This window comes from Notamacropus eugenii, chromosome 5 (genome assembly GCF_028372415.1).
Source record: "Notamacropus eugenii isolate mMacEug1 chromosome 5, mMacEug1.pri_v2, whole genome shotgun sequence".
Lineage (NCBI taxonomy): Eukaryota > Metazoa > Chordata > Mammalia > Diprotodontia > Macropodidae > Notamacropus > Notamacropus eugenii.
In genome coordinates, this window is record NC_092876.1 from 86,026,761 (window position 1) to 86,045,064 (window position 18,304).

The 18,304-nt window shown below is 38.7% G+C and overlaps 2 protein-coding genes across 3 annotated transcripts in view; one reads left to right on the forward strand and one right to left on the reverse strand.

Annotated features, from left to right (window-relative positions):
* Nucleotides 1-18,304, forward strand: part of CSMD2 (CUB and Sushi multiple domains 2) — a 1,007,626-nt gene that overhangs the window by 514,928 nt on the left and 474,394 nt on the right. The gene's annotated exons all lie outside the window — the stretch shown is intronic.
* Nucleotides 6,808-7,712, reverse strand: HMGB4 (high mobility group box 4). The gene has a single exon (XM_072610104.1). It carries the CDS (start codon nt 7,482-7,484, stop codon nt 6,861-6,863), a length of 624 nt encoding a protein of 207 aa, XP_072466205.1. The 5' UTR covers nt 7,485-7,712; the 3' UTR covers nt 6,808-6,860.

An 18,304-nucleotide genomic window follows, 5' to 3' on the forward strand; every position in this document is an offset into this window, starting at 1 on the left:
GGAACTTTTTTCTAAAAACCTGGCAGAAAAGTCAGAATGATATTCTGCAGTGGAGGCAAATCATTAGGTATAAGTGTTACTGGGTGTTTTTTCTTCCTTTCCTCAGTCTGGGTTTCTTAATTACTCCCTAGACCCTTTTATTTTCTTGAAGGGACAATCATTAAAAGCCAATATATTATGATATATTCTTTCCGTATGATTCTGTTAAAATAATATTTGGAAACTGACCCAAATCATCACGAAACTCATTTTGGCCAAGGCAGTGTGAATTTCATGTCAAGTATTGATACGATGCCAACATCCTCATCACTAATCAATGATTCAAATGTTCATTCATTCATGCATTCTACCAAGTCTTTAACAAATACCCTCTGCATATATATATATATATATATATATATGTATACACCCATATCCTTCCTAGAAGGCATGGAACAGAAGATATTCAATTATTTCCACAAGAATCATTAATAAGCACACCTGCTATATGGAAAGAATTAAGCAAGACAAGACACTGGGGAGAGATATACATGAAAAGATGAAAAACAAGTCCTTGTCCTAAGCGTTTGTGATATGGGTTGGAAGAGTGATTGGTACACAGGGAAACTTGAATGAATAATGGTGCTTCTGAGAGTCATAGAATGTCAGAGCTTATCTAGTTCTGCACCCTTAGATTTTTTCATGATATATATTCTTCACTTCCACCATCCTCTCCTTGTGGTGGGGGGAGGGAGGGAAGGAGGGAGGGAGGGAGGGAGGGAGGGAGAGAGAGAGAGAGAGAGAGAGAGAGAGAGAGAGCTAGTTTTTTAAAGCCACTGTCACTTACAGTTCCTGATAGCCAAGTGACACATTGACAGAGTCTGACAACAGATGCCACATTCCAAATACATATTCCTTCACTTCTGCACTGAAAGAAGAAAGCCAGACACATTTCTTCATTTCTTCCCTCCGGGGCCAAGTTATTCATTAAGTACAACCCATAACAATCAATTTCACTTGTTTTCCCCCTCGTATATAATTATAGTCATTGAATATATATTTCCCCACTCTCTGTTTACACCACTCTGCATCAGTTCATATAAACTTTCCCATGTTTCACCAAATTACTCATATTTTGTATGTATATATATGTATATATATTACAATTTATTTATTTAGCAATGGTTTCCGTGTTAATGGGTAACACTCCCACTGTTTCCATTTCTTTACACACACACATACACAAAGTGCTACTCTGAATAGTCTGCTATATATAGGGGATCTTATTTCTGTTTGCTGGAAGGAGGATTTTAATAAGAGTAAGTAATTAATAAGAGTAAGTAGTTGTAATCTAAAAGTAAGTGCTAGGACTTCAGAGCAGAGCAGGAATCATGGAGGGTGTGTTTTGGGGAGGATATATTTTGACTGGAGAAGAATACAGCATTCCAAGTGAGAGGAATACCACATGATGAAATATCCTATCCTAAGGCAAGAAAGAGAATTCTGTGGGGCAGTTGAGGAAACAAGTTTGCATAATGGGGAGTACTATTAGAGAAGGACCAGTTTTGTTTCGTTTTATTTTTTAATAAAACAATAAATAAATAATAAAATGAAAAAATAAATCATCTCTGGGGTGATACTGAGGGTAAAAAAGGATGGTCTGCCTGTAGCCAGCAAGTGAGGGGGGAATGAGAATATAGTGAAGAGAATCCCAGCATTTGGAGTCTATCTGCCCTACAGCAGGGTTAGTAAATAAACCTGTAAAGATGCCACTCTTTTTGCCTGAGGGCTTTTCTTCCTTAAGACCTTCTCAGTCTTCCCTATTTCTCTTCTTATGCCAGGAAGTGAATGGGGTTCCCATTCCTGCTTGTTCTCATCTGCTCTAACCTGTATAGAATGAAAAGAGAAATAAGGTCCAAAAGGTAAAAGGTGGGCTCACAGGGGTAGAGGAAAATTGGGAGAGAGAGGAGTTCAGTATGGAACATCGTTCAGTTATTTCTGTCTCTTTGTTGGAAAACCAGACAAGATTTTAAACTCTAAGCTCAACATGTATACTTGTGTGTAGAAAAGTCACTTTCTCTTTGGGTCTCAGTTTCCTCCATCTGTAAAATAGAGGGATTGGACCATATGAATCTTTATTATTCTTTTCTAATATATAATCTATGAATCTGTAAGTTGGGTTCAGAGTCTTGGTTCTGACAGTCAAATATAGCTGTGGGTCAGACCCACTATCACAGTCTCTCAACTATTCTGAGCCAATATACCTAACAAGTAAATGGGGACTATTTATGTGACTTTACAATGGTAGTTGAAAGAAAAGAGCTTTGTCAAATTTGTATCTAAGTAAATTGGTATAGAAATTACGTTGCTGTTATTGGCTTTTTTTTCTTGTGATGTAAGGGAGTTATTTAATGTTTGTAACAAAACTGGGACAAGAAGAATCTGAATATTCTGGCTCCCAATCTTTTTTCCAGTACTCATTGTCTCTCTGAGAGGAAAAAGCTCCAGCACCGTAATTAGTAGAGATAAAAGGCCATAATGTACAAGACAGGAACCATTAGCATCAATTCCAGAGAAGAGTATGAATCAAAATGGCGTTAAACAAGCTTTTCCTTTAAACTGCCTTTCCTTGTAATGCCATGTCACACACATCCCACCCGCGCTTAAAAAATAAAATTTTATTGTTATTCTTTCAGTTTTACATTTGCTTGCCTCTCTCCCAGTCTCTTCTTGTTTTCATTTTCATTGTTGTAGATTTAATCTTTGGATATGATTTTACTGGCTCTTCTTATCACCCTCCAATCAGCATGCTATTGATGTAGATCTTTTCATGCTGCTTTGTATTCATCATATTTATAATTTCTTACAGAATAGTTCTATTTCATTTTCATATGCTGTGTAATTGTTTTAGCCACTTGCCAGTCCCCAATTGGTCATATTTCTTTTGTTGGCCCCTTTCTCAAGGAAAGAAGCGCCTGCCTTCCTTCATCTTGGATTGTAGATTTTGTTGTGAAAGCACAGTGAAAATGGAATCATCTGATCATTCTCATTTACTCCTAATATTCAAGTAATTTAAATATTTTTGGAGTGTTTCTGTGGTCATAGAGGCCATAATTTTCCTAGTGGAAAGGCTCATTTTTTCCATACATAAAATCAGTTGCAATTTATACTTAGGTTAATAGGATTTAGACCTAGAAGAAAATGTACATATCACTCAGTTCATTTAGACCCATCATTTTACACAGATGAAAAATCTGAGTGCCCAAGTAAATGGGGGAAATGGTTTGCTAAAATAGCAAGACTGGAATTTGAATCAATCAACAAGCATTTTATTAAACATATTAAAGCAGGCATTATGCTAGAGGAATGGGCAGTGGGCTGGCACCATAGTTCAGAGTGCCCATCTTGGACTCAGAAAGGTAAGTCTTCCCGATTTCAAATCCTTCCTCAGACACTTAACTAGAACTGTGTGAACTGGAGAAGGAAATGACAACCACTCCAGTATCTTGCCAGGAAAACTCTGAATGGGATCACCAAGAGTGGACAGGAATGGACAACAATGCTAGAAGTACTATCTTGTCTGGCCAATTTTATAGATACAAAGACAAGAGACGGTTCAGCCTGAAACAGGGCTTAAACAGCCCCCGACATGAACATATATGATATAACAAAACACTTACAGACCTTTTATGGGGGGGAGGAGTAAATTCACCTTTGCTGATTCCTCTAAGAGAATATGAGGAAAGTGCCTTTTATTTTATAAATGTAAGCATTATTTTTATTTTTAAATTAAATTCCATTATATATTAAGAACATTTTCCCCCACATGGTGGTGAGGTGGAAAGAATATTTCAAGAATTTGAAATCAGAAGACTTTACAGACTTTAGTTCAAATTTCTAGTTAGTATTACCCATCTTATAAGTATGTAAACAAGCTGACTCAGTTTCCTCATCTGTAAAATGAGGTTGAACCAGATGACCTTCTAAGGTCCCTTTCCAATTTTATGATCCTCTTTGAGCCTTTAAAACAAAAAACAAACAAGCAAAAAAGAAAAACAAGCACAAAACAAACAAAAAACCAAAACCTTCTGCAATCTACAGATTGCCTATTGCTTCTAATTGCCCTCTGGGGCCACCTCACAAAGTCAGTATAAGTCTCCCAGTTCAAACCCATTGATGCAACAAAATACTCTACTTCACCAAGTCTTAGTTTTCCTCATCCATAAAATGAGGATTTAACTTTTAACTTTACCCCTTAACTGAGTTGTTGTGGGGAACAGATGATAAGGCCCTTTGTAACCATAAACTGCTCTCCCTGTGATTGTTATGAGTTCATTAAATACAAGGTTCTTCAAAAGCATCTTTTTTTTACTATTTAGGGGGAGATATAGTACCTCCTTCCAGTTCAGCTTAAGGAGTAAACCTGTCGTCTTTTCTTTCACTCCACTCATCCCCAAATTTAGAACCATCCTTCTTCAAATTGAATTTTTTTTTCATTTGAGATACAGCCTTTCCCCTTCCTCCCTGCCCCACTACAACCAACCAACCTTGGACTGGTTCTTTGCCAAGAGAAGCTCTCTAAACAAAGAGAAACTCAGCTTTCTAGTACACAAAATAGCTCCTTAATCAGTTTAATGAGTTTCCGCTTTGAAGAAAGAGACCGTCTTCATTTTAATGGCTATGTTATGTCAGAACAAATCCCAAACAGGAGGACACGCAAGCCAAAGAGACAGTGTCATCATACTTAACCTGACTACATTTCTAGTCTATTCTCCAGTGTCCTCCTAAGTGTCATGAAATGATGGAGAGGAAGCCCAGGGGCATTGAAGAAGGGAGTTTTTTTTAATAAAGTGGTGCTGAAATAGTCCAGAAGTCCTATGACCTCATAAAGCAGTGTTGTAAACCTTGAAGTAAGGAGTTATTATGGTACAAATAAGGAGAAAAGCTGAGATTTCTTCAGATCAGCATGGAGAGCTTGTCAAGGGTGAACCCCACCTTGCTTAGTAGCCTAGAGACCTGGCTAAAGTCTAGGTCTTATAAAAGAATCAGAAGATAGGACTCAAACTCAGATTCCAGATTTCTTGACTTGCCAACTAATGAGTCTATCTCATTTTCACATGATTCTTTATATAATTTTGATGGTTTTTGGGGTGTGAGGGGTTGGGAAACTGAGTGATAAAACTGGCAGAGTGAGTTTGATACCCTACTTACTGTACCGTAGATGGAAGTCTATTCTTTTCATTAGTCTTGGTCTAAATCTCACTTTCCATGATTCTGTATTTTCTTAAAATGGACAATCACCAGAAACCACTGGTACACTGATATGACACTTCAGTATTGCTCTGTTAAAATAATGTGGAACAGCCCAAATGCTAATGAAGTTTCCATTTCCCTAAGAATCTCTAGAGAATAGTCATCGTTGTTTTAACTGTGTACCTACACCTTCACCATTAATCACTTGAGTATTCAAACAAGTTTTTTTTCCAATACAGTACAGCTTCCATCATAAAAGTATATCTAGTGCCATGGTCTCATGACCTATTTAGGCCTCTGAAATACAAGCCTAAGTGATAATTAAAATTTATTTCCACAATCATTTACTATATCTTTACCATATTATGGGCAAGTAGGAATAAAAGCATAAAAATGCCCCCTCTCCTCAAGGACCATTATTACATAGTCTAGTTGAAAAGATCAAGTGATATACTTGGAATTTAACTGAACAGGATATCATAGAATGTTCAAGGGAGCTGGAAAAGTATCTCAAAGTATCTCAAGAGAGGAATCATCAAGTTCAGCCCCTTTATAAGACAGGTAAAGTTTCACCTCTCCTCTCATCCCTTCCCACAGTGATAGAGTTCATGGTCTCTTCCACCTAACACTAGAATGCTAGATCAGTTATTAACTTAGTCAAATCTCTCATTTTTTACATTTTTAACTATTGTCCCTCTTCTCAAGTTTGTCCCCCAGGCAAAGTTAGTGGGGGAGGGGGATTTTGAGCTATGCCTTGGAGGAAAAAGTAATTAGACTGGATATAAAGAGAATTAAGGGACATTTAAAGTGAGGGGAAACATGACAGGCAGGAAATAAAACAAAATGTTGTGGATTGCATAATACTGAAGTGCATAAATATGGGTCAAATAGAAGATAAACCATTTTTTAAAAAAAGAAAATCTAAATAGGATGACCCTATGTAATTGGCCAGTTTCCTACTTATTGAATCACTCTGCTTTTGTCCTGCCCAGCGCTTGTAGTGTAGTAATTAGAATCTCCCCAAAAAGGCTCATTTTGAAATCATCTCCAATCCAAAACCAATGTTAAGGTGAGTGTGAGTAGAAAGTTTTCCACAATGGGATGTGTTTGAAAACACGTCACACAAAAAAATTCGTACTAGGCATTATAGAGTGAAGCACTGAGTATTGGAGATACACACTGGATCCTGATCAGACCTCCTTTTCCCAGAATTATATGTGGTTTGGGTGAACAGGTAGGTCATCTTGGGATTTCATTACCGATATCTTCAAAATATTTTCAAAAGGAGAAATAAGAGAAACAAAAGAAAACCCAGTCTTGCTTTAAGATCAGACATACCATCTTTATGGGATATACTTTTTAAGTTCCAAATTCCCTCTAAAACAATAAGTTTCTGGTGAAAAAAAGTACACACTTTTCTTTCAAATACTTTCTTCCTTCCACTTCCCTCCCTTAGACCCTCTCTCTTTTTCTGCCCTCCAAACTCTAATTTTTCTAAAAACTTAATGTTACTAAATTAAGGAAGACTGATGGGAAACCAACAATATGTAAAGAACACAGACAAAAGGAGATGTATACAGTTTGATGGCATTTATTTTTCTTTCATCATTCAATGTTCTTTGTCTTGTCTAATCCAGCTCGCCTTCTGAATCAGATTCATCATAGCCTTCATTCTTGTCTGACTTGGATTTCTTTCTGTTCTGATGCTGGCCAGAGGTCCCTGGTCCTTTCTTCCTTGAACTTCCCTGGCCATGATTAACCCGATAGGCTGTGAGTTCTTGGTGGTACTTGGCTCTCAGTCTAGCTGCCTTCTCTTCATAAGGTTGCTTGTCCTGCTCTGACTTTTTGGACCACATCTCCCCGAGGAGCTTTGCCACTTCCACCACAGACCACTGTGGATTTTCACTTTTGATCTTTGTGTAATGTTCCCGACTGAAGAGGAAAAAAGATGAGGGTGGTCTCTTGGGAGCTTTGGGATCCTTCTTCCGTCTTTTCCTTTTCTTCATTCCCACTGGGGGAACATAATTTTTCATTTCTTTCTGGTAGCGTGCTTTGTCTAGTCTGGCAATGGCTTCATACTTGGACTTTTCATGCTTAGAGATTGTCTTCCATTTTTCAGAGCACTTTTTGGAGAACTCTTTGAAGTTGATGTAAGCGTTCGGCTGTTGTTCCTTGTGCTTGTTCCTGCAGTTTAATAAAAAGTGGACATATGAAGACAAATTCACTTTGGGCTTAACTTGAACCTTGCCCATGTTCTCAAAAGATCATTTTTCACTGGCTCTGAAAGTGTTTCCAGCAAGGCCTTTTCCCTGTACTTTAATGAAAACAGGAGGTCCTTTCCCTCTTGTGAATATCTCTGTATGTGAGCTGTGAAGCCTGTGCCTGGCCTATTCAATGGTGTTGGCACTGTTGGTCATAGGAAGGGTATTGTGACACCATCCCCCAGCCAGGATCTCATGGCCAATGACAGTAAGTCATTCGAATACTGAAACCTTATTGGGTTAAAAAACATGATGATGTCAGTTTATCAAGTGAGGTAGCTAGGGAGGATGGGGTATCTCCCTTCATGGACTATTAAGGGCAAGAAAAGAGGCCCTATGTTTGGGATAGGTAGATGACATTGACTATCTGAGGGCAATAGCATAAACCCACCTGATGATTGTATAACCTTCAAATATGCAGACTAGTGGCATGCTTTTATCTGCTTGGCATTATGAATAAACTATCCATGCAACCTACTTACCTAACAATAGACTTTCTGTCAGTCATCTAGAGATGGGTTAAAAATAACCAAATGTGAAACAGTGAATGCTCAAATGCTTTGTCATGATAAAATGCAACCCACCCCCAAACCCCCAAAATCTTCACTATTGACTACTTGGCAACCGCTCATAATGTATGAATGGCTTAGCAGTACCTCTAAAAATAATTGTATGTGACAGCTGTTCCTTGGCTTTTGTCAGGATAAACTATTGTAATTTAAATCTGAAGTATTTGAGCTATAAGTCTAATTTCCTTGGGTAGACTTTACATTCATCTTGGAATGCTTTTTATTTTTTAATCCTAGGTGGTAAGTGTGTTGATGAGATTTCACTATGAATCAATGAAAATGTGAACGAGATTCTTGAGCTCATAATAGGCCTTTCAGCATATGTGTTCCATGGAATGCTGAGCTTAGGGTCAGAAACATCTGAGTCCAAATCCTGCCTCTGACAATTACTAGCTCTATGTGACCCTGGATAAGTCACCTAAACTCTCTGAACCTTGATTTCTTCATCTGTAAAATGGATATTAATGATCAAACAAACATTAAGGGCTTACTATGACCCAGACACTGTGCTAGGCCCTGCAAATACATCAACACATGTGAAACAATCCCTACCTTGAATCTTACACTCTATTACAGAACAACAAAAAGTCAAGTCAACAAGCATTTGCTTGGTACCTACTGATGCGGCACATATAAGAATATGCAAAATAAATACCAGAAAATTTTGTGGGGAAGGTGTTAACAACTGGGCACAGAAGACATAGGAGATGGTGTTTGAGTTTCAAAATAACTAGGGATTATAAGAGGCAGACATATGGAGAGATGACATACTAGGTGCAAGTAAGGTGAATTTTTGTTATTCTTTTTTAGAGCTTAGTTTCCCAGGATCCATGGCCATGACAGTCTCTATTTCCTAGGCTCATGGTTCAAAACATTTTCACCATGCTTGCATAGCATTACATAATGATAAGTAATATAAACATTTGTGCTTAAATTGTGAATATCCGCTGTGACTACGCAGTGGGATATGATGGTGAGATAATGTGAATTTGTGAGGCTATTGATGGCAAAATGCCTTTTTTTGTCTGTACCCTATAAAGCTCTGGTCAGTGAGTGGGGAACCCTTAGGGTTGAATGCACAAGTTGGAATGTTGTGTGTGCCTTGATCAGTCCCTATCAAGGCTTGGGGAGAGTCTGTGTTTGACTCAACCAGCCCCATTAAGGCTTGAGGGGATTTAGGTGAGTACACAAGCTGTGCCTGTCTTGATTGACCTCATGATGTAAGGGTAGTTGTCCCCCCTTCCTGTGGGCAAGAAGGGTCATTAGGGAATGGTATAGGAGTTGGTGCTCCCGTTATCAGCAACTCTCTTGTGAGAAGAATAGACTAGAATAAAGTAAAATTGTTAACCCCTTCGAAGATGTCTTCCTGTCTGACCAGATCAAGAGTGAAATTATGTAAGTAGCCTTCTTGTGTGCTAGTGTTATTTGTCTTACACTGGGCATGAGGGACAACCTGTGCAAAGCCTGGGAGATGGGAGATGGAATGTGATGTGGAGAACAGTGTTAAGACCAGTTGTGTACTGGCAAATATTTGATAACCAGCTCTCCCCCTCAAACAAATGTACATGACACTGTTTTATGTGTAATCTCTGCTATTATTTTCTCCATTATTTTCTTAAGTCTAGATGGTCAACAAAGCAGTAAATCAAGCCCTGATTTGTAGAGTTTGCTGACTGCCAAAGTGTAAGTGCTTTCAAGCCTGTTTAAGTGGGCACCAGTACTCCTCTGGATAATAAGACTGATTTGGCTGTATGAAGGAGATTAATACATATGATAAACTGTGAATAAAGACTGGGGGCAGCTAGGTGTCTCAGTAGATAGAGTTCTGCACCTGCAGTCAGAAAGATTCATCTTCCTTGGTTATAATCGGGCCTCAGCCACTTACTGTGACCCTGAGCAAGTCACTTAACCCTGTTTGTTTCAGTTTCCTGAGTGTTGTAAGAATCAAATGAGATAGCAATTGTAAGGCACTTACATAGTACCTGGAACATAATGCTATTCAAATGTCAACTATTATTACTTTAGGGGGAGCTAGGTGGTTCCATAATGTCAGAGTGCCAGACCTGGAGTCAGGAAGGCTCATTTTGAGTTCAAATTTTTCCTCAGACATGTACTAGCTGTGTAATCCTGGACAAGTCACTTAACTCTCTTTGCCTCTGTAAAATGAATAGGAAAGATGAGAAGGAAATGGCAAACCTCTTCAGCATCCCTGCCAAGAAAACCCCAAATGAGGTCATAAAGAGTTGTACACAGCTGAAACAACTGAATAGCAATGACAAAGATAGGTTAGAGCTAGGTTGTGAAGGGCTTTAAATTCCAAACAAAGGCATCTATATTTGATCCTAGAGATAACAGGAAGTCACTGGAGTTTATTGAACAGGAGAGTGATGTGGCCAGAGGTGTGCTTTAGAAATATCACATTGGTAGCTGTGTGGAGTAAAGTGGAGAGGGACTTGAACAACAGGAAGATTAAGCTGCTTTTGCAATAATCTAGAAAAAGGTGATGAGTAGCTGAAGTAAGGTGGCCAACCAGGCACTGGGCTTAGTAATGGGGATATAAACAGAGACAAAAGACAATCCCTTGAGGAGCTTACGATCTAATGGGAAAGGCCACATGCAGACAAATGTCCACGTGGCAGTTGGAATAAGGTACTGAAGCTCAGGAGGAAGAGTAGGTAGGAGTTGTAGGTGTGTGTGTGTGTGTGTGTGTGTGTGTGTGTGTGTGTGTGTCTGCACACACACACACACATCTGGAGTCATTTGCTGTTGAAGTCAATAGCTCTTACCTCTCAGGGTTGTTGTGAGGATCAAATAAGATAATGTATGAAAAGTACTTTGCAAACTTTAATGCATTATATGAATAAGAGCTATAGGAGATGACATAAAAAGATGAAAACTACATCTAGAAAATTAGTTCACTTGAATGGCTTCAATCTGAGAAATCAGGTGAAATATAGGTTCACAGATTCAGAACTGGAAGGGATCTTAAAAGTTCCATTTTATAGATGAGGAATTTAAGTGGATGGGTCCCATCATACTACTGACAAGAACCACATTTGATCAGATAACATAACAAATATGACATTCATTTACATTAAAAAATTGCATATCGATGCCATCATCTATTGACTATAGGAGTCATTTCCATTTGTGTTTTCCTTAAGAGATATATGGAAATTAGTTGAGGCACCATCTTGTAAAGAGAGATTCTTTGGCTGGTAATTTAAAAAGTTGGTTTAAGTCTTGGTCCTGTAAATTTCTCTCTTAGTATGATCTTGGCCAAGATCCTTCCCTTGGCCAAGCCTCAGTTTTCTTTTTTGTAAAATGAGGTTATAGATAGAATATAGACTTGATCAACTTTCTAATATTATGTGATTATATATGATGAGACTGAAGCTGAGAGAGAGAAGAGGTAGAAGAGGAGATTGTGTTCTATAGTAGTCTTCCATTCAAAGTACAACAAGAATGTCAAGAATGGCTTTATTGACAGGGGGAAGGGGGATACCCTCTGGTGACCTGTAGGGGAAGTCTCCTGGTTGGGATATTGTGAATGTATTTGTTGTTTTTCAAGCATTTCAGTCATGTCCTACTCTTTGTGACCGGGGTTTTCTTGGCAAGGATACTGGAGTGGTTTGTCATTTTCTTCTCTAGCTCATTTTATGGATGAGAAAGCCAAGGGAAAGAGGATTAAGTGACTTGTCCAGGGTCACCCTGCTAGGAAGTGTCTGAGACCAGATTTTAACTCAGGAAGATGAGTCTTTCTGATTCCATCCCTGACACTCTATCTACTGTACCACCTACTATCTACTGCTCCTGTGCCCTTGTGTATGTGTATAGATGGATGGATGGAGGAATGGATGGATGGATGGATAGATAGAGAGAAGAGAGGGCTATTCTTTCTCTTCATTGCAGAGGATACTAAGCACTATTTCTCTCCCAAACCTTATTCGTTTCATACTAATCAACCTGCTCATGATCAGTATTAAACCTACTAATAAGCTTCTCTTTATAGATGCTGTCCCATAGAGGACATTGCATCAGGCTGACTTGGTAGACGTTAAGGTGGCCAAATTTATTCTCTTGGTTTATCCAAATGTGTGCCTCTTATTTTGAGATAATCTCATGACATGAAGGGCCCAAATACAATTTGGAAGATTTCCGCACTCTTTAGGTTCATAGTCACTACCCAGGAAAGCTGTAGAAAAGTATTTGCAGCATCTCCCAGTGAACTAAGAACAATTCCTAATTGGTACGCATGTACTCACAATCATGACATATGGCTAATATAGGTATCAATATCAATAGTCATATAAATCATTATTAATAGCTATATAAGTAGCTTAAGTTTATATAGATCTTGAAGTTTTGCAAAGTGCATTTTGGACATTATCTCATTTAATATTCACAAAAATTCTTTGAGGTTGGTGTCTTTATTATCCCCATTTTACACATGAGGAAACTGAGACTGAAAAAAGTTAAGTGACCTTCCCCGGGTCACATAGCTAATATATGTCTGTTGCAAGATTCGAAATGATGTATTCCTGACTCTTCTGTCCTTTCTATACCTATGACAATGACAGAAGAAAAAGAGGAAAGCAAGAATCTAACAGATTATGTAACTCTTCAAAATCATATAGAGTACCTAATGTGAAAGCTTATATGACGGATTACCAAGTTCCCAGAGTTCCATTCTGGCAAATCAGATTGGGAATGGAAGGGTACAAGTTGTTTTGTTTTTTTCCATTTTTTACTTGCTGCTAAGGGCATTATGGTATATATAGATTATATGCACTGCTGAGAAACAGATGAGCTAAACTAAATCATTCAATTAAACAACAAACATTTATTACCACTTGGGGTATAAATATAAAAAACTAAACAGTCCCTGCAGCTTACATTCTACTGGTCGATAAAAGATGGCAATTATTTAACTCAAGGATGCATTTTAGTTTTAAGGGCCACATCTTCCCAACTTGATCAAAGCCTTATAAGCTGGACAGCTCCAGATGCCTCCTATCAGCCTGACTTTGGGAGAGCAGGGTTTAATTCTCACATCTGAGGTATGTTGGTTATATGCAAATCCTTTAACCTCTAAGTGCCTAAGGCAAGTCTCCAAGACTAGTTGCTGATTTGCATAGGGTGAGGAGAGTTTCTTCACTTGGGATTCCTAACGCTAAAGAACTCCCTAAAGTAGCCCAAAACTAAAAAAGAATTCCTGCCGTTCCTCTTGGGAACCCAGACTTTATACAGCCATCTGGTCTACTACATCTCAGCCAAGGGGAAGATGAGACTTGAGAATTCTCCAATAGTTCAGGGGGTCAGTCAGTGAATAAACATTTGTTAAACACTTTCTATATGTGATACCCTGTGCTAAGTGCTGGGCATATAAAGAAAGGCCAGACAGTCCCTCACAACATCTTCCTTTTCCAAGATGAAGGCAAAATCTTACTTCCCTCTCCATGGATATCACCTCTGCTCTACTCTAATAAATGCTTGTTGAATTGGATTGACTTCTCTGACTCTTCAAGACTCCAGTCCCATCTTTATCTTTACCTTTAAATGTTCTCAATATTCTAGCTTAAATGTTATCTGGGCATACATTATCCATTCTCCCTAGCCCCTCACTGGGATAGAGGAAATATCAAAGTACCTACAAATCACAGAATTTACAGATGTTAGGTTCTAAAATGTTGTGACTTTAGGAAGCTAAAGGAATAAGATTCAGACTTGAGATTGTCCTTTCAGCAGAGACCCTCAGTTGCTTGTGAAGAGGTGGCCCAGCTACATTGCCTTTTTACTCACATACAGGTCTTTGGAAAACACATCCCTCATTGATATCTATTCTCCTCACAAGATCTATAACAGTATCCAACACTCTCATTCCCCAGCATCCCAAGCTGGAAAGTGAACAGAGAGATCATAACCCATACATGGATAAGGATCCTCTCTACAATGTCATGGATAAATAGACATCCAGTCCCTTCTTTAGTATCTCCAGTATCAAGAAACTCACAACTTAGCTAGATGGTTCCACTGTTTTATAGCTGTCAGTGTTAGGTATTTCTTTTGTATGTCGGAGCCTAAATCTCCCTTCCTATTTTGCCCTGGTGGTCAATCAGAACAAGTGTAAATTCCTCTTCATTTTAAACTCCTTCAAATATTTGAAGATAGCTTTTATGTAAATCTTCTCATCTCCATGTAAACATCCCAAATTCTTTCAGCTATCCTCATGTGACATAGGAATTATAGAAGCATAGATTTAGAATTGGAAGCAACCCAAAGGGTCATGATGGTGTCAGATCCCATCACGTTATGAATGAAAAAATTGTGGCCCAGAGACATTAAATACTTGACCAAGGTCACAGAAATAGTAAGATACAGAGTTGGGATTCAAATTCTGACCCTCTCATGTGAAATCCATCATTTTCTCTACAATATCTTACTTCCTTCTTATTCATGTAAGCCATATGCTTCCTGGATTATAACCTCTAACAATAGTTACTATATTATGATGTCATACATTTGCATAGTATATTATACAATCTAGCACCAACCTACCTTTGTTGTTGTTCAGTCATTTCAGTCATATCTGGCTCTTTGTGACCCCATTTGAGGTTTTTCTAGGCAAAGTTACTGGAGTGGTTTGCAAGTTCCTTCTCTTGCTTCTTTTATAGATGAGAAAACTGAGGCAAAAGGGCTAAATGACTTGCCCAGAGATCCCCCAGATTGTGTCTGATGCCAGATTTAAACTCAGGAATATAAGTCTTCCTGACTCCAGGCCTGGCATTATATCCAATGTACCACTTAGCTGCCCATTTTTTTTAAGGCTACAAAGATGTAAAAAGCATACCTTGTGTACATTGATATTTTAATATCACCCCCATTTCAGAGATTTGAGACTCAAAAAGACTGAGAGGCCCAAGATCACAGAAAAACCTGGATTTGAACCTAGATAGGTCTTCTAATTTGATGTTCTTTGTTTCTTTTTACCTGCATGTTGCCTTTCTTCCTAGTACAGGAGAGATTTCTGGGTTACTAGAACTCTAAGGATACTATAGGTGGTATCAGGGGATAGGATGGGGTTCAGGACATTGGCTAAAAGGTTGCTCAGTGACAGGTTAAGGTTGAGTCTTTCCAAGCCTCTTTGTGTCCTATGCATTCTGGTGTCCTTTTTCAACAAATTTTCCTTTCCACAAATGGAACTCTTCCTGCCTGTGAGAGAGGATGGGGAACTCTGGGGTTCTCATTACAAGGCCTTACTACCAAGTGTCCCATTGTCTTCCCGATCCTCTTGGAGGTTTTTAATTCCCCAACTCCCAAGATTAAGAATTGTAAAAATGACTTTTTCTATTTTCTCCTGACCTGTGTATTTAGCCTCTCTTATCTTATTCCTTTCCAAAGCCTCCACTGAAATGGCACTTGAACATGTGTGATTTAGAATGCTTAGGATAATGATATTAAAAATCAGTTCAGATGCCTGGAGTATAGTTGTTCACATCTGGCAGATCTGATTATAGACAGAGGATGAGAGATTCACAGACTTAAGTAAAATTCCAACAGAGTATGTGTTTTCTATCCCCAAAGCACCTGATTTAAAGAGTCATAATTCTTTTGGGAATCCATAGTTCTTATGAAGAAAGATTTTTTAAATTACTTATCATGAAGAAAGCTCTTTAAAGTATTTTATTATAAACTTAATCACAATCTAAGCTCCAAAACAAGTGAATGAATGAAGTAAGGAATAAAGCCATGAACTCAAAATTGTTAATTTTGTGATAAAAAGAAAAAAGTACACATTTTAATTAGGTAATTTTCTGCTACTTTTTAAGACCCATAAAGCTTAAGGAAGGCAGGGGTGGTACTGAGAAACCTCTAATTGTCAGACCTGAGTCCATTACCCTGTAGATTTCATGAAAGCTAATAGGAGGTATCTGGAGCTGGCCAGTTTATATGGTTTTGGTCAGGTTAGGTAGACGTGACCCTTAAAACTAAAATGTGTCCTTGGTTCAAATAATAGTCATCTCTTATCAGCCAGTAGAATGCAAGCTGTAGGGACTGTTTAGTTTTTGTATTTAATCCGTAGTGGTAATAAATGTTTGTTGTTTAATTGAATGATTTAGTTCAGCTCATCTGTCTCTCAGCTTTATATCCTTGCAGCTTGAAACACAATTGGCCCAGCATGTTCCTCTCATTTTGTGTGCTGTATAATTTTCTGGGCCAAATACCCCTGCTATTGCTGTGTACCTAAGCCCTCTGGGGCTGGCCCTCTCTCTGGACCCCAGAGTTGCCCCCTGTTTGGAGGGAAAACCCTTCTTGTGCCTCTGCATGCCTAAGCCACTATCAAACTCTCAGTCACTATTCACTTCACAGGTAATATTGATGGGGCTGGAGGGGGTGGGGTGGTACAGGAACTCCAAGACTGGAGTTCCCTGTGTGGGCCATCTGGAGAAGAATTCCCAGACTCCAGCATTGTTGAGGTCAAGGTAAAGATTTATTACGCTTTTTAGCAACCAAAAGTTCTTAGGGAACCTGCAACCTTAGAGGGGTACAGGTAAAGTTTATGTAGGATATTCTGTAGTATAATATGTGCCAAATATACTAATTAGGTGATTCAGGATGGGATTAGGGAATGGTTGGTTCTTAAAGGAACATGCACTTTTGGCATTTACTGTGTAGGTATTTTACTTAGAATTCATGGGAAATAGCACAAGGTGGGGCTACATGGAGGTGTGGTTTTAGTCCTGAAATGTCACTAAGTCAACTAGTGGTCAAGACTGACTCAGGAATACCAGGCTGCTCTCATCAATGTCTTGTTAGGCAAGATAAATGCAAAAGAGTATACATATATCCAAGTCTAGGATACATATGATTGGTCAGTGAATAGTAAACGTCATTATGACCCAGTGCACAGCCTGTTCAGTCAGTACACAGCTGGTTCAGACTAATAAGTTCTATAGGTACAACTGACTACTGTAGCAGGAAAAGAGATAAAAGTTTTGCTAGGGCAGACTGTGTCCTTGGGCTGGAGAGAAACTGCCTGGGATAGTTTCTTGAGGCTAGGGAGAAATGTGATTTTTAGAGAGAAATGTGATTTTAGAATTGGGGTCCAATCATAGGCACCCAAGCACCCCATCAGTGTCTCTTCTGAATTGTAGACACTCTTAGTCCTCTTCCCTGTTTGAAGCCTGGACACATCAGTGAGGAAAAACCTTCCTTGGTTCAGCTTAATGAGTTCACATCACATCTGAGGATGTCTGAAGCCCCTCTCATTATTATAACTGGGGATAATTAGTAGACCACCAGGTGAAGGAAGAGTGCTTTCGTCACTGGAGAATCTCACCTTTATCAAGTATAACTAAGAAAAGTATGAATTAGGTCCTCCAATGTGGCCTACAGTGAATAAAGATGCCTCTGCTTTCCCAGAGTCTCTTCATATCCTTTGTGGATGGTCTCAGGATGAGCTAAATAGGAATTATTATTGGCATCTGAGTTCTGAACCTCCCCCCCACCCCCACCCCTCATGCAAGGTAAACCTTCTTATAGCAAACATTTCTTAAATGATTACTCCACTCCATTGTATGTATGTGGAGGTGCCTGGGGCATACAAAGGATGTATGTAATGGATGATATTAATAGTTGGGATTTCTGGCTACAAAACACTGTAGGGATCTTCTCATTTGGTTTTCACTTTACATTGTGGTCCTTATCAGTATTGTTTCCCCATTCTCTAGTTGAAGGATATTTCCCTACTAGTGGACCTCTTTTACTTTCAGGGTCAAATTCAAAGTTCGTCATAACCTGTCCATCTTCCTACCTTTCCAGTTGCCTCCCATCTATGATTAAGCTACATTGGCCTATTTACTGTTCTCACATGATATGCCTTCTCCTGACTTGCACCTTGCCCAGGGTATGTGCAAGGTATTCCTCATGCCTGGAATGAAAGAGATTGCTCAGATTGACTCAGGATTCAATTATTAAATTGTCAGTGTGAGCATTTATGCTTCAGAAATGACCAAATGTTAAGTAAATAAGTGACCAAGACAAAGTTAATAATGCAGATTAAACTTGAAAGAGTGTAGTATGTACATATTTTTGGGGAGGAGTTATTAAACTTTTTGCCAGCACACCCCTTTCTCAACTCTACCTCATACTTTCTTTGACTTTCTAGTCTTAGCTAAAACCCCACTTTTTGCAGGAGGCCTTTTTTTCTCTCCCTCCCTCTTCCCCCAGTGCTGCTGGTTC

Bases quoted from the DNA above. Each gene is read 5' to 3' on its own strand.
- HMGB4 (XM_072610104.1), bottom strand. From the start codon at position 7,484: ATGGGCAAGGTTCAAGTTAAGCCCAAAGTGAATTTGTCTTCATATGTC.